Source organism: Oryzias latipes, chromosome 18 (genome assembly GCF_053564925.1).
Source record: "Oryzias latipes strain Hd-rR chromosome 18, Olatipes_Hd-rR_3.1".
NCBI lineage: Eukaryota > Metazoa > Chordata > Actinopteri > Beloniformes > Adrianichthyidae > Oryzias > Oryzias latipes.
The window spans coordinates 35,196,925-35,214,763 of record NC_136254.1 but is presented as its reverse complement, the minus strand read 5'-3'; the positions used below and the strand labels follow the sequence as shown (position 1 = coordinate 35,214,763).

The following is a 17,839-nucleotide window of genomic DNA, read 5'->3' as shown; positions in this document are numbered from 1 at the left end:
TGGCAGTTCGTATTGATCGGAGGATGCGGGAACGGGGTCGTGAGTGACGCCGCAACACCAGCCCCCGACCTCGCCCGCTTCCTCCTGTAAGTGATCCTCCGCTTTGTTCCAGTACTCCTCGCCAGGATTTCGTTCCTTCCCCGGAGCCCATGCAGCTGGGTGCAGGACGTCTGACGCCCGCTGAGCGGCGGCGCCGTATGGGAGCGGGACTTTGTTTGTACTGTGGACGGTCTGGACATTTTGTGCGCGACTGCCCGGGAAACGACAGGGTTCATCAGCAAGGAGGGAACTGGTGAGCCGGATTTCGTCTTTTTCTTCTCCCTCAAGGCCTTCAACCAAGGTCTTAATAAACAATGCAGGAGTTCAGGAGGAGCTTGAGACCTTAATTGACTCTGGTTCAGATGGCGACTTCATTTCTCATGAAGTAATAAAAACACTCAAGATTCCTGTTGAACATTTGTCTCCAGTTTTGCATATTCATGCCATCAATGGGTCAGTCATTCATAAAGTGTCTGCACGTACGGTGGACATTCACATAACTGCGTCAGGTAACCATACTGAACTGCGGAGATTTTTTGTTGTGGAATCGCTGAAACCACAGGTTATCTTAGGTTTTCCCTGGCTGTGCAGACACACCCCTCATATGGACTGGACTTCAGGACGTGTATTGTCTTGGAGTTCGTTTTGTTTGTTGAACTGTTTAACTGCAGCCACTATTCGCTCCTCAGTCAAAAGACCTTCCCCTGAACCTTTGCATCTTAGCACTGTTCCTACTGAATACCATGACCTTGGTTCTGTGTTCAGCAAGATCCTGGCCAAGTCCCTTTCCCCCCACCGTCCTTATGATTGTGCCATAGATCTTCTGCCAGGATCACTTCCACCCAAGGGACATGTATATCCTCTCTCTCGTCCTGAGCAGGAGGCTATGGAGGAATACATTCAGGAGGGTCTCCAGGCTGGCATCATTCGTCCCTCTTCATCTCCTGCAGGAGCAGGATTTTTCTTTGTGGGCAAACGGGACGGGGGATTGCGTCCTTGCATAGACTACAGGGGGTTGAACTGCATCACTGCTCGGAACACTTACCCCTTACCCCTATTACAGACTGCCTTTGATCAATTATAGGGGGCCCAGATCTTCACCAAATTGGACCTCCGAAGTGCGTACCACCTTGTTCGTATACGTGAGGGTGATGAGTGAAAGACTGCCTTTAATACCCTTAATGGCCACTTTGAATATTTGGTTATGCCTTTTGGGCTGACAAACGCACCTGCTGTTTTTCAGAGTCTTATTAAAGATGTGCTTAAGGACATGTTGAATAAGTTTGTGTTTGTATATCTGGACGATATTTTGATCTTTTCTCCAGATCTCGGGACCCATGTGCAGCACGTCAGGGCCGTACTCCAGCGCCTCCTTGAGAACCACCTGTATTGTAAGTCCGAGAAGTGTGAATTCCACACAACACACACAAGGTTCCTCGGCCATGTGATCTCACCTGGATCAGTTCTCATGGACCAGGACAAGGTGAGGGCCGTTCTGGAGTGGCCTGTTCCTACTGGACGCAAACCAGTTCAGCGATTCCTAGGGTTTGCTAACTTCTACAGGCGGTTCATTAGAAACTTCAGTGACGTGGCTGCACCTCTGCATGGACTCACATCAGCTAAGGTACCTTTTATCTGGGATAAGGGCGCAGACAAAGCATTTTCCGAGCTGAAAAGACGCCCTCTCTGCAGCTCCCGTCCTGTCTCAGCCAGATCCCTTCAAACAATTTATTGTGGAGGTGGATGCGTCTGAGACAGGGATGGGGGCTGTTTTGTCTCAGAGACCGTCTGATAATAAAGTCCATCCCTGCGCGTATTTCTCCTGCAAGCTCTCTCTCCTGCAGAAGGAAATTACGACATTGGGAACAGAGAACTACTTACTATTAAACTAGCCCTTGAGGAGTGGCGTCATTGGCTGGAGGGTGCTGAGAAACCATTTCTTGTGTGGACGGACCACAAGAACCTGGAGTATATCAGGACTGCCAAACGCCTAAGCCCTCGCCAGGCTAGGTGGGCTCTGTTTTTTGATCGGTTTGCCTTCACCCTTTCTTATCGCCCTGGCAGCAAGATCACCAAGCCGGACGCCCTGTCTCGTCTACATCAGAGAGAGGAGGGTGGAGACTCGACTACAGCCACCCCAATTATCCCGTCGCAATTGGTTCTGGGTGCTACACGGTGGTCCTTGGAATGCAGGGTCAAGGCCTTGGTTACTGATCCGGCAAATATACCATCAGGTTGTCCGGCAGACTGTCTGTTTGTTCCCTCCGGTCTCCGTAGGTCAGTCCTAAAGTGGGGACATTCGTCCCGGTTAGCCTGCCACCCTGGAGTTATGAGAACTGCCTTCCTGGTGGCCCAAGGATTCTGGTGGCCCACCATGTCTTCAGACATAAGGGCATTTGTTGCCTCCTGTCCTGTGTGTGCCAGTGTAAAAACTCCCAGAACTCCCCCTGCCTGTTTTCTTCAACCTCTTCCTGTACCTTCCAGGCCGTGGTCCCATATTGCTATGGATTTCGTCACCGGTCTGCCCAGCTCTAAGGGAAAAACAGTCATAATGACGATAGTGGATAGATTTTCCAAGCTGGTTCATGCTATAACACTACAGAGGCTTCCATCAGCTAAGGAAATGGCTGTATTGGTGACAAAACACGTTTTTCGTCTGCACGGTCTTCCGCAGAACATAGTTTCTGATCGTGGGCCTCAGTTTGTAGCTTCTTACTGGAGGGATTTCTGTAAAATGTTGGGAGTCAAGGCCAGTCTAAGTTCCGGTTTCCACTCCCAGACCAATGGCCAGGTAGAGAGGTTCAACCAAGATCTAGAGACCACTCTACGAGCTATGTGCTCAAAGAACCCCAACACCTGGTCATCTCATCTCCCCTGGGCAGAATATTCACACAACTCTCTCATCAATACAACCGTTTTTTTCCTCTTTCCAAGCAGCTTACGGCTACCAACCACCTCTCTTCCCACACCAGGAGCAGGCGGCCTCGGTTTCAGGTCCTGCTGCATTTGTGAGGCGTTGTCATCGTTTTTGGGAGGGCTTCCGACACCGGTTGCTGAGAAACCAAGAGAGGTTTACCGCTGTTGCCAACCGCCGGAGGACTGCCGCACCTGAATACAAGGTAGGAAATCGAGTGTGGCTCTCTTCCACAGACATTCCACTCAAAGTGGGCTCTAGGAAGCTGATGCCTCACTACATTGGTCCTTACCCCATAATTGAGATCGTCAACCCTGTGGCAGTCAGGCTTGGTCTGCCCCGTACTCTCAGAGTTCACCTGGTGTTCCATGTCAGCAAACTCAAGCCGGCAAAGGACTCACTTCTTCAGCCTCCTCCCGTGCCCCCCCCCCCTGCACCTCGTATTGTGGATGGAGGTCCTGTCTACACTATTCGGGAACTCCTCGCCTCCAGGAGGGTTGGTCGAGGCGTCCAGTATCTGGTGGACTGGGAGGGTTACGGCCCTGCTGATCATCAGTGGGTGCCAGAGCGCCATGTCCTCGACCCAAACTTGATTGCTCGTTTCCACCGTGACCACCCTGATCAGCCTCGTCGGGGTCCGTCTGGGAGCCGGACTTTGTGAAGGGGGTTATGTCATGGGTCAGCTGGCAGCTGCACCCTCCTCCTCCCCCTTCTGCGTGTTCACCTGGTTCTCTCAGGTTCTCTCACATCTTTGAGTTCATACCATAAAAAATGGGAGCAATACCAAAAGTGTTGCGTTTATATTTTTGGTCAGTGTATGTGCCACATCAGGAGAGAAAAACAGACAGACCATAAATGACTTTATCTATTGCACATAGATGACAAGTTCTAGAGTCCAATGGAGTGAGGTATGAAAGATCTCCTGAAGTGGTTGGTGTGACAGTGAAGCTGCCTTAGCCTGTTGGAGAAGGAGATCCACTGACCGTCAAGAACAGGATGTAGAGGATGCTCAGGATTATCCATGATGGATACCAGCTTATTTAAAGTCCTCCTCTCCATCACAGATTCAAATGTGTCCATTTTACAACCAATTATGGAGCTAGCTCTTCGGATCAGTTTGTTCAGTCTATTACTGTCCCTAGCAGATATGCTGCCCCCCCCAGCAGATACGTGGTATTATCATCCTCTCACGGTGGAAAAAGTATTATCTGAGCTTCTTCATCCACTAAATCATCTTCAAATGGACACGCCATGCTGCTTCACCTCTCTGAAAACAAACTAACCTTCAACTAAACCTGCTCCAGACCAGGTTATGTTCAGAGCATGAGTTGCTATGGTAACTTGACATACCCTGAAACATATCTCCATTTCTGGAACAGAAAGCTGAGGTTATCAACTTCCTTAGCCTCAAACTTACCGTGGGAGCTAGCAAAACCTGCTTCCTGGAATACCCCCCAGAGGGCCTCCATCTTAAAAAAGACGTCCTCTTTTATAGGTGGTTGGCTCCACCCCTTACCAAACAAACAAAATTAACAATCAAAATCAAACATTTCCTAAAAAAGAAATATTTTTTTAATTTAAAACAGGCCTGTCAAAGGAAACCAAAACAAAAGGTGGGTCGACTGGACCTCCTAGATACAGGAAGTTCTCCTATGAAATCAGGAAGTAAACAAATAAGACATTGAAAACAACCAAACACAGAAAATAAACAAAGTGAGTTGCAAGAACTGTTGGAAGTTTGCAGCTATACAGTGTGTGCACCCACTGATGCTGTCAGAAGCTTTATTTAACACTCAAACCATGACAGATTTCTGCTCTGTCACAGACAGAAACATGAGTCATTTGTGAGCCTGATGAAGACAAAGCCACAGAACTTCACAGAAACAGTTTTCACACCTGGTGTTTATTTGTGACAGAGAAACCACAGCAGAGAGCAGAAATAATTTCCTGTTGGTCTGTTGGAGTCCTCAGCTGCTGGACTGGAAGCTCTGCAGCTGCAGCTGGACTGGAAGCTCTGCAGCTGCAGCTGGACTGGAAGCTCTGCAGCTGCAGCTGGACTGAAGCTCTGCAGCTGCTGCTGCTGGACTGAAGCTCTGCAGCTGCTGGACTGAAGCTCTGCAGCTGCAGCTGGACTGGAAGCTCTGCAGCTGCAGCTGGACTGAAGCTCTGCAGCTGTAGCTGGACTGAAGCTCTGCAGCTGGACTGGAAGCTGTGCAGCTGCTGCTGGACTGGAAGCTCTGCAGCTGCAGCTGGACTGGAAGCTCTGCAGCTGCAGCTGGACTGGAAGCTCTGCAGCTGCAGCTGGACTAGAAGCTCTGCAGCTGGACTGGAAGCTCTGCAGCTGCTGCTGGACTAGAAGCTCTGCAGCTGGACTGGAAGCTCTGCAGCTGCTGCTGGACTGAAGCTCTGCAGCTGTAGCTGGACTGAAGCTCTGCAGCTGTAGCTGGACTGAAGCTCTGCAGCTGCAGCTGGACTGAAGCTCTGCAACTGCTGCTGGACTGGAAGCTCTGCAGCTGTTGCTGGACTGAAGCTCTGCAGCTGCTGCTGGACTGGAAGCCCTGCAGCTTGACTACCTCAGGGCGGAGTAAACCACTTCTGGAACCTCTGAGAAGACAAACACAGAAGAACCATGATGGACCAGCTCTGAGGGACCACCAGGACCAGGACTCTCAGACTCTGCAGGCCACAGGCTGGCCGACGGGGAGGTTTACATTGGAGATAGAGACACACCCTGTCTGTAGAAGACTAAATGCTAGAGATGACCTTTATGCATTCAGTTTGTAATTTTGTTTACCACCAGTAGGGGGAGCATGGGGGCTTTCTCTGTGGTTCAGTGGTTGTCACACAGCAGATGCATGTCAGTCTCAATTTTGGAATGGAGTCAAACAGTTTTTTGACCTCGCTAAATTCTTCTCAGTAATTTGTATATTTTCTTTATAATTCTGTTTTTTTTCCCTCAAGTTCACTGTGGATTATTGTTCATTTTTCAGTCTGAAGAAAAGGAATTAAAGATTTTTCTCTTTTACTTTTGGAATGTGGAATTTTTCTGGATTGTTGGATTTATAAGGAGAGCTGCAGGAGCGTCAAAAACTGAGGTCTTAACACTGGAACTATACATTTGGCCAAAAGACTTGGCTCTTTATTGCTGTACTGGATAACCAAACTGACATTGGACAAGAAAAAGGAGCAGAAAATCGTTGGAAGTAAGTTACTGCTACGGTTTCTCTCAACCGTCAATCAAGGATCAAAGAGCCAAACGCCTTTGATGTTTTCCTAATATGGAGGATCAAAACAGTGAAAAACGGACTATAAAAATGACTGAAAGAGCTGTGGAAGATTATATATCTAGAAAAGTTCAAGCATGCAAGAGTAAGCTTGCACAACTAACAAGCATGACAAAGGAAATCAATCTGTTAATGGAAGATGATGCACATGTGGACATTGTAAACAAGTTGTGCTTTGATTTTCATAACTTGCACCAAGAGTTTGTTGATTTAAATTAAGATTTTGCAAAGGCATATAGATCAAGAGGATTATTTGAAAGGTCAAAAAAGTTGGTTTGAACCTAAAAACCAAACATTTAACCAGTTCTTTAGGAAATGTGAAGAATGGATGAAAGAGGTGACAAAACGCTCACAAATGGCTGAAGAATGCAATGTGGGGATAAAACCTTCAGATAGCAGATCTACATCCTTCATTCGATGCATTGCACATGCAGTGGAAAGTGAATCTGTGATGACTGTGATCGCTTACAGTTTTTGCTACAATACACAAGAAATCAGCCACAGAATTGGTCAAAAGCTGCATCCACATGGAACCGTCAGCAGGCTATATGAAAGCCAAACAGATGTTACAAGAGTTTTTTGGCGATGACTACACTATTGCAGAAGCTTATATGAAAAGAGCTTTAGAATGACAGTCAATCAAATCAAAAGATTGTTCTGCTCTACAGTCATTTGCATTATTTCTCACCAGCTGTCTCAATGCAATGACAGATAGCAGCTACATGGAAGATCTGGACAACACAGCTACAATCAAATCCCTGGTAAATAAACTTCCCTTTAAAGCCAAAGAAATCTGGAGGAAGACGGCTTGTGGTCTTTTAAGAGAAAAGCAGGAAAAGGGTTCAGTTTAAAGACTTTGTAGAATTTGTCAACAAGCAGGCTAAATATTTGCTGCACCCGCTCTTTGGAAACATCAAAGACACTTCAAGTCCCAGAGAAATTGCATCAGCACCAAAACCAAAGAAGGTTTTCACCACTACCATTGTGGCACAAGGTGTAAAAACAATTCTGAATCAAAGGGAACAACAGTAGATGCATACAGAAAACCATGTCTGCATTGCAAAGGTGGACAGCATAACCTGGAAATCTGTGAAAGGCTCAAGAATAAATTGCACAAAGACAAGATAGACTGCCTGAAAAGCAAAGGGTTGTGCTTTGCCTGTCTGAAACATGGACACATGAGCACCAACTGCAAAGTCAAACTTCGGTGCCAAATGTGTGATAAGCTACACCCCACACTACTCCATAAAGTTCAAAGAGACTCCAGTAAAGAAGAAAAAAAAGAACAGCAGTGAACAGCAAACAGTGTCAAGTGCTTTGGTGCAAATGACAGAAAAGTTGGAGGTTACCGGGGCCGGAAGGGATGACTTTGTGCTGTCAATCGTTCCAGTTCTTGTCAAGGCTCAAAAGGGAACCCACATTGTAAAAACATATGCATTTTTGGATCCAGGAAGCTTAACTGCATTTGCAACGGAATCTTTGATCAATCAGCTTAACCTGACTGGACTCAAAACAAGCATTCTGTTGCGAACAATGGGCAACGAATCTCTTGTAAATACTCGAGTCGTGACCGGACTGGAAATAAGCAACTTACAGGGAGACAATTTCATCAGTTTGCCAGAGGTTTTTTCACAAAAAACTATCCCTGTAACCAAAGATAACATTCCTCGACAAGAAGACATCACCAAATGGCCTCACCTAAATGAAGTTCATCTTCCCGTTATCCAAGCAGAGATTGGGCTACTCGTTGGAGCAAATGTTTCTAAGGCAATGGAGCCACTACAGGTGATCAGCAGTATGAATGATGGACCATATGCCATAAGAACATCATTAGGCTGCACCTTAAACAGACCATTGAAGAATGGAAGTAGATCATTGGAAACAACAGGTTGACAAGGTTACATCAAACAGATTATCAGTTTCTAGACTTGAAGAACTTTGGCACTTGCAGTTCAAGCAAGATTTCCAAGATGCTGGACAATACGAAATCAAAGAGATGTCTAAAAATGACCATCAGTTCATTGACATGGTGTCACAATCTTCAAAGTTGGTGGATGGACATTACAAAAGTTATCTTCTAGTAAAAAACAAAGCATTGATCATGCCAAATAATCGATCAGTTGCCGAGCAACGTGCATTGAACCTACGAAAAAGATTTTCAAGAGATCCAGAATTGCACAAGGAATATGTTGCAGTTATGAATAATCTTCTGTTGAAAGGGTATGCCGTGAAGCTCAATGATGAAGAAGAGGAACCAGTTCAAGGACGAACTTGGTACCTCCCTCACAATAGAGTAAGACACCCAAAAAGGAAAATTTACGTGTTGTGTTTGATTGAATAGAATAGAATAGAATAGAATAGAATAGAATAGAATAGAATAGAATAGAATAGAATAGAATAGAATAGAATAGAATAGAATAGAATGGCTTTATCGTCATTGTGCATAGTACAATGAGATTTAAGCATCACCATCAGTGCAAGAACAGTAAGGAAGGGAAAAGTAGTAAAGAAAACATCGTAATATAATAAAATTAAACAAGCAAACAAACAGTATATACAAGTGTGCAATATCAGCTGTAAACTGTGCTGAAGAGTGCCGAGATAATTGTGCAAAAATTGCGTATGAAAAAACTGTGAATTGACATGTCAAAGTGCAGAGGTGGCAATGAGGTAGATAGTTGACACTGTGGACAGAGTAAACAGGAATATGTTTTTTTTTTTGTTTTTTTTTTATCTGTGCATTCGGGAATTGAGGATTGTTATTGCCTTTGGAAAGAACCTGTTTTTTAGTCTGTTTGTTTTGTTTCTGATGCCCCTGTAGCGCCCCCCAGAGGGCATCAGGTTGAACAGGTCTGAGCTGGGGTGTGACTGTCCTTAATGATGTTCTGAGCCCTAGTGAGACAGGGGGGAGTAGATGTCCGTCAGGGTGGGGAGAGGGCACCCAATGATTTTCTGAGCCATCTCTACGACTCTCTGCAGTCTCTTCTCATCCGCGGCCGTGCAGCTGCAGAACCAAAGTGTTATCCAGTATGTGAGCAGGCTCTGGATGGATGACTGGTAGAAGGTCAGCAGCAGGTTGGTATTAATTTTGTTCTTCCTGAGGACCCTCAGGAAGTGCAGACGCTGCTGAGCCTTCTTGATGATGGCGGTGGTGTTGGCTGTCCAGGAAAGGTCTGCAGAGATGGTGATGCCGAGGAACTTGAAGGTGTGGACCCTCTCCACATGCTCCCCATTAATAAGGAGGGGGGCTGGGTCCGCGCCATGTTTCCTGAAGTCGACTATGATCTCCCTGGTTTTGTTGGGACATCACCGATGTGGAGGGTGATGACCCTTCTCAGTGAACAAGGTCGCTGCAATGGGATCTCCCGGGTCTGACTCTTTTGATCGGATCTGGGGGGGTTCTGTGGTAGTGTTCTATGTGGGGGGTCACTGATGTGGACATGTCCCCAAAGTATTGTTTCCCCATTTCAGGAGGAAGCCAGGTCTCTAGATTCCATCATTTTATCACTCTTTTAATCATGGTGTGTGTCTGTATGTATGTGTATGTGTGTGTGGAGGGGGGGGGGGGGTTGTTGGCATTGTTTGTCGTTTCATTTTTTTTAAAATTTGACTGTATTTTATGCAAAGCACTTTGGGTGATGTGTTGGAAAAGTGCTACATGAATAAAGGTTGATTTGATCTATGTATATATACTCTATATATACACATACTATGTGAATATATATCCATCTGACTTCATTAGCTTTAAACGGCTGTCCTTTTGAGTTGTGCGTGCGTTAAATTGTATTTTGTATTTGAAAGTTTTTGACAGTTTTTTTGTACATTTTTTTCATTTGAGTGTACCTGTTAATACACAACTGCAACTACACACAGTTATGCACAGAATTTATTGTATGAGTTATAAATCAAGCCGTATGCACACATATCCAAAGTTACACACAAACAGGCAGACTCAAGTTACAAATCAAGAATTACACACACACATGTTCTGAGTGTTTTATCTCCTTTAGTAGTTTTTCCTGTAATTAATTGAGCCCAGCTGCAAACTAATGATCACACCTGTCTGAGATTGATGTCAGTGATCCAAAGAATCCTGAGACGCAATACAGGATTTTATCGTGGTTTAATTCTCCACGGACTGTCATGTCTAGAATTGGTGCAGCACCAGTGCCAAGAATGTGAAGGTGGTCTTTTTCTCTGCATTTACCATCCACTTTCCTCCACATCCTCCATAGACTGCAGGTTTCAAGCCTGTGACTCGTCTGCACAGACAGAAACGGTTGGAGCTGGTACAGAAGATGTCTCTTGACTTGTTCCAGTGTCTGTTCTAACTACTGATAGAGAATTCAGTTTATTTCTGAGTTCTGCCTCAGAGGTCCAGATCCAAATATAACTAGACAAACCAACAAGATGACATCTGCAGAGCTGTGTCTGTATTTATTACAGCATCTTTACTCTCACAGGTCAAGAACTGGAAGAACAAATGAAGAGGAAGTTTGGGTAACAAGAAAAGAAATATAAAAACACAAATGTCCTCTCAATAAATGGAAACTAACAGCATCAGATCCAAAGGTTTATGACTCTGCTTCAGGTCGAGGATCAGTGGAGGATGGTTGACGGAGCAGAGGTGGTTCTGGGATTCTCTGAAAGAGAGCAAAGATATTGATGATGACGATGATGATGATGATGAAGAACAGAGAGGCTGCAGAACCTGATGGGGTCCCTGAAGGAGCTCCTCACCTGAGACAGAGATCCAGCTGGATGGAGACTCTCCATGAGCGCTGATGAGACACTTGTAGAGACCTTCATCAGACCTGGAAACATGCTGGAGGGTCATGTGACCTGTAGGCTCAGTCCTGATGAGGGAGCCATCTTTATAGAAAGCAGCTGAGAGGTTGAAGGGAGGGGTCTGTGATTGACAGCTCAGAGTGAGGTCATGACCCTCCATCACAGGGAGGACAGGACTGTGCAGGATCACTGATCCACCTCAACACAGAGACAAAGCATTTCATCCATCTGCACACAGCTGCAGCAACACTAACTCCACAGTCTGATCTTACCAGAGACACTGATGTTCACGCTGATGCTGGAGGCTCCTCCCCCTCTGGACTCACACCAGTACAGGCCACTGTCCTCTTCCAACATGTGGCTGATCCTGCAGGACAAACCATCTGCTGATCCCCACTCAGATTCACACAGAGTCCTGGTTCCTCTGCTGGTGTTCCTCCTCAGAGTCCATCCTGCAGAGCTGTGGTCCTCACACTTCAGAGTCACTGATTCTCCTCTGAAGAACTGAGATCTGCTGGGACTCACAGTCAGACCAACTGCAGGGAAGATAAAAAAAAACAGATTATTTCTACATAACAATTAAACAACTACACTTGACCAAAGTCCTGCACAGTTTAACATCAATAAAATATTGAGTTTATTAAAAACAGTGAATCATCTGTCTCCCCCTAACTCTACTCTGACCCCCCCTCACTTACACCAACCTCCCTCATGTCAATTCATTCTGTTTTCTTTGCTCTTTTATCATTTTTTTACAGCTGGACTCCTGCATTATTTTTATCAATCAGTTCATTTCTTGGTGTCTTTGGGAAACAGATCAGAGGGATTGGATTATTTTAAAAACCTGTTATTGTGAAAATCATTTTCAGGTCTATAAAACATTAAAACTAAATCATAGAACTAATCAGTGAGATTATTCCAAACATTTGGCCTTTTTCTTCAACATCAACAGTAGAAATCCTCCAAAAAACTTCAATCCATTCATGAATAATGATCTATAGTTTATTTATGATCTCATAAAGTGCGGCTGTTTTCCTGCATTACTGCTGTCTTTCCAACTAAACCACAGGCAGACAAAGATACATTTATGGAAAACAAAGACATCAAAATGTCTGCAGTGAAGAATGACATTATTAGAATGAGCTAATCTAAAGGTCCACCATGATCCAGGTGTTGCTCAATCACCCGTTTAGCTCCTGTCTGAACCCGCTGCTGGACTCTAGGATGACGTCATGGATGAGCTGCAGGAAGGCTTTGTCTCATTAATTCAAGATTGGAAAAAACCTCAGAAAAGGACAAATATGTCTCCAAAACGTGTCGTTTGTGTGCCAAAGGCAGACTAGAACGGTTCAGACCTTAAAGTAACGGGAACGCCATCAACTGTCCACACATCAGCTTTACTTTCACTTCTGCTTTCCAACCTTAAAACTGGTCTTTGCTGCTCAGGAAACACTTCAAACTATCTTCTGACTTTTTAGTTTATGCTTCATTTTCAGAGGTTTTTTCTCACCTGCAGTCACAGAAACAGACGAACCGACCAGAACGAAGAGCAGAACCGAACCGAGCAGCGACATGGTCCAGACCTGCTGTGTGCCTTTTTGCTGCTGAACTGACACAATTCCCCTTTGTGTTCCTGTAAGACTTCTGGCTGACGCTGTTTTCCAGATGTTTCCCTCCCTGCTTCTGATTTGCTGTCACTTTCATTTCTGCTTGTTTAGCAGAAAATGGAAACACAAAGATTTCTTTTTCCATCCAATGGTTTTCATGTCCTCCACCCATTCCTCCACCTACTCCTCCACCTCAGCAGTGATGCATGCGTGGCTGCACCTCCTATCCCTGGTGGGGGCCGTCGCTCAGGTGCAGCCCCCCCCCCCCCTTGTCCTAAGGGTGGGGGTCCACATGCTCGGGAAGAGGAGGCGGAGCAGCCGTGGAGGTTCAAGGATGAGCAGCGGCGATGACGTCAGAGGGCGGTCCCACCTGAACCATGGAACGCCTTTTACCTGGAGAAAGGTCGAGTCCGGCTGGCCACTCTACCACAGCCCCCTCCCTCTCTACAGACAGGAGAACAGAAGAGTAATAGAAAAAACATTCTGTAAAAATCAAGAATCTCTCTAAAACGAATAAATGTCCACATTTATGTGAGCTGATAATGAAGAGTTATCGGCATATTTATGCTACAATCTATATTTAGTCAGAAATTCCATCTTTATTTTATTTTATTTCATTTTATCTATTTTTAAAAGAGATATGAATAATAATAAAAGAGGTCAATAGCTCTGAAGATACTGAAGCTCTAAAAATAAATAGAATAAAGACTAAACTCAACAGGAAGTTGTGTGTATGTACATTGTGTGAAAATGTGTGAGTGTGTGTGTACATGTGTGTTTATATTTGTGTGTGTTGTTTTTAGGACATAAATCCTTCTTTTCTTCTCCGTTACACAAATAAACTCTTTAAACATCAAACAAAATAATTTCCTGGATCTTTTTATTTTAAATAATTTTCTGTTTCTTGGAGAAATTCAACACTTTTTACAGTTTGGTGACACTGAGAGACAAACTGAAGCTGACAAAGACGTCTGGACAAACACACAACATGTGTGAGGAAAGTGTGTAGCTGTGAGGTTTGCAGCAAACAAAGAGGAAGTGAAATGAGGTGTTTGTGGGAGCAGCTGATGCAGAGAAAAAGTCACTGCTGGGATGGATTCTGGAGATGCGTGCACACAGACAACAGTCATACATACACTAGCACACACACACACACACACACACACACACAACAGTCATACGTGCACACAGACAACAGTCATACATACACTAGCACACACACAGACAACAGTCATACATGAACACACACAAAAGTCATACATGCACACAGACACAACAGTCATACATGCACACACAGACACAACAGTCATACATACACTAGCACACACACAGACAACAGTCATACATGCACACACAGACACAACAGTCGTACATACACTCGTCTCCGCCCTTCTCTCACAACTCATACAACTGCTGTACTTGTTCATAGTCTTGTCACTTCTCGGATCGATTATTGTAATTCCCTCCTGTTTGGTTTGCCCAATAAAACACTCAAAAAATTGCAGCTTCTCCAAAATTCTGCAGCCCGCATCATCACCAGGACCCCGTTATCCCACCACATCACACCAGTTCTCCAAAACTTACACTGGCATCCCATAAAACAAAGGGTTAGTTTCAAGATTCTCCTCATCACCTTCAAAGCACTCCATAACCTGGCTCCACCCTACATTTCTGATCTTCTTCACATTTCCATTCCCTCCCGATCTCTCCGTTCCACTTCCTCTCTCCAACTCCATGTCTCACCTGCCCGTCTTGCCACCATGGGGGGCAGAGCTTTCAGTCGCTCTGCCCCTCAGCTATGGAATTCTCTTCCTCCAGATTTACGGTATACCGACACACTGCCACTATTCAAATCCAAACTCAAGACCCATCTCTTCAAACAATCATACAGTTAATCCATTCAGTTAACGCAACCTCATTTGTCTGTTTGTCTGTTTTTCTATCCTATAATTTTTTTTGTATCTATCTTAAATGTTTTTTTTTTACTATGTCTTTATGTTTACTCATGTATTACTCTGATAATTTCTTATTGAGGTTTATTTTGTTTTTCTTATTTTAACCTTGTACAGCGACCTTGGGTGACCTGAAAGGCGCTTGAAATAAAATTTATTATTATTATTACTAGCACACACACACACACACACACACAACAGTCATACGTGCACACAGACACAACAGTCATACATACACTAGCACACACACAGACAACTGTCATACATGCACACAGACACAACAGTCATACATACAGTAGCACACAGACAACAGTCACACAAGAACACACACAACAGTCCTACATGCACACAGACACAACAGTCATACATACAGTAGCACACACACAGACAACAGTCATACATGCACACACACAACAGTCATACATGCACACACAGACACAACAGTCATACATACACTAGCACACACACACAGACAACAGTCATACATGCACACACACAACAGTCATACATGCACACACAGACACAAAAGTCATACATACACTAGCACACACAAACACACACACACACACACAGACACAACAGTCATACATACACTAGCACACACAAACACAACAGTCATACGTGCACACACACAACAGTCATACATGCACACACACACAACAGTGATACATGCACACACAGACACAACAGTCATACATACACTAGCACACACAAACACAACAGTCATACGTGCACACAGACACAACAGTCATACATACACTAGCACACACACAGACAACGGTCATACATGAACACACACAACAGTCATACATGCACCCAGACACAACAGTCATACATACACTAACACACACACACACACACACACACACACACAACAGTCATACATGCACAAACAACAGTCATACATGCACACAAACACAACTGTCATACATGCACACACAGACTCAAAAGTCATACATACACTAGCACACACACAGACACAACAGTCATACATACACTAGCACACACAAACACAACAGTCATACGTGCACACACACAACAGTCATACATGCACACACACACAACAGTCATACATGCACACACAGACACAACAGTCATACATACACTAGCACACACACAGACAACAGTCATACATGCACACAGACACAACAGTCATACATACAGTAGCACACACACAGACAACAGTCACATATGAACACACACAACAGTCATACATGCACACAGACACAACAGTCATACATACACTAGCACACACACAGACAACAGTCATACATGCACACACACAACAGTCATACATGCACACACAGACACAACAGTCATACATACACTAGCACACACACACATACAACAGTCATACATGCACACACACAACAGTCATACATGCACACAAAGACACAACAGTCATACATACACTAGCACACACACACACAAACACACACACAGACACACAGACACACAGACACAACAGTCAAACATACACTAGCACACACAAACACACAGTCATACATGCACACACAGACACAACAGTCATACATACACTAAGACACACACACACACACACACACACAACAGTCATACGTGCACACACACAACAGTCATACATGCACACACAACAGTCATACATGCACACAAACACAACTGTCATACATGCACACACAGACTCAAAAGTCATACATACACTAGCACACACACACAGACACAACAGTCATACATACACTAGCACACACAAACACAACAGTCATACGTGCACACACACAACAGTCATACATGCACACACACACAACAGTCATACATGCACACACAGACACAACAGTCATACATACACTAGCACACACAAACACAACAGTCATACATGCACACAGACACAACAGTCATACATACAGTAGCACACACAAACACAACAGTCATACATGCACACAGACACAACAGTCATACATACAGTAGCACACACACAGACAACAGTCACATATGAACACACACAACAGTCATACATGCACACAGACACAACAGTCATACATAAAGTAGCACACACACAGACAACAGTCATACATGCACACACACAACAGTCATACATGCACACACAGACACAACAGTCATACATACACTAGCACACACACACAGACAACAGTCATACATGCACACACACAACAGTCATACATGCATACATAGACACAACAGTCATACATACACTAGCACACACAGACACAACAGTCATACATACACTAGCACACACAGACACAACAGTCATACATACACTAGCACACACAAACACAACAGTCATACGTGCACACACACAACAGTCATACATGCACACACACACAACAGTCATACATGCACACACAGACACAACAGTCATACATAAACTAGCACACACAAACACAACAGTCATACGTGCACACAGACACAACAGTCATACATACACTAGCACACACACAGACAACAGTCATACATGCACACAGACACAACAGTCATACATACAGTAGCACACACACAGACAACAGTCATACATGCACACACACAACAGTCATACATGCACACACACACAACAGTCATACATGCACACACAGACACAACAGTCATACATAAACTAGCACACACAAACACAACAGTCATACGTGCACACAGACACAACAGTCATACATACACTAGCACACACACAGACAACAGTCATACATGCACACAGACACAACAGTCATACATACAGTAGCACACACACAGACAACAGTCATACATGCACACACACAACAGTCATACATGCACACACAGACACAACAGTCATACATACACTAGCACACACACAGACAACAGTCATACATGCACACAGACACAACAGTCATACATACACTAGCACACACACAGACAACAGTCACACATGAACACACACAACAGTCATACATGCACACAGAGACAACAGTCATACATAGGGCAAGGCAAGGCAAGGCAAGTTTATTTGTATAGCACAATTCGTACACAAAGTAATTCAAGGTGCTTCACAAAACAGAAAAATGCATTAAAATCACAATACATCATAGAAATAATCAAAATAAAATTTACTTTAAAAGAAAGGGAAGAAAAAAAAAAGATTTAAAAAGAAAGGAAGGAAAGAAAGGTGGAGATAGGACCTTTCACTCATATACACGGCTAAACAGAAATGTTTTAAGTCTAGATTTGAACATGAACACAGAAGAGGCCTGTCTTACGCCTTCAGGGAGGCTGTTCCAGATTTTAGCTGCAGAATATTGAAACGCTGATTCC

At 44.3% G+C, this 17,839-nt stretch overlaps 1 protein-coding gene across 2 annotated transcripts; it reads right to left on the bottom strand.

Annotated features, from left to right (window-relative positions):
- Positions 1 to 10,105: 10,105 nt before the first annotated feature.
- Positions 10,106 to 13,060, bottom strand: LOC144981228 (cell adhesion molecule CEACAM20-like). 2 transcript variants are annotated; one of them, XM_078936796.1, is made up of 5 exons: positions 12,536 to 13,060; positions 11,298 to 11,561; positions 10,978 to 11,223; positions 10,794 to 10,880; positions 10,106 to 10,708 (listed from the first exon to the last, which is right to left on the bottom strand). In XM_078936796.1, the coding sequence occupies exons 1-4, from the start codon at positions 12,597 to 12,599 to the stop codon at positions 10,837 to 10,839; spliced, it is 618 nt and encodes a 205-aa protein (XP_078792922.1). In that variant the 5' UTR covers positions 12,600 to 13,060; the 3' UTR covers positions 10,106 to 10,708; positions 10,794 to 10,836. The 2 variants fall into 2 exon arrangements, with proteins under 2 accessions (XP_078792922.1, XP_004085493.1); XM_004085445.4 differs by having other exon boundaries at positions 10,106 to 10,880; positions 12,536 to 13,059.
- Between the last annotated feature and the right edge of the window lie 4,779 nt (positions 13,061 to 17,839).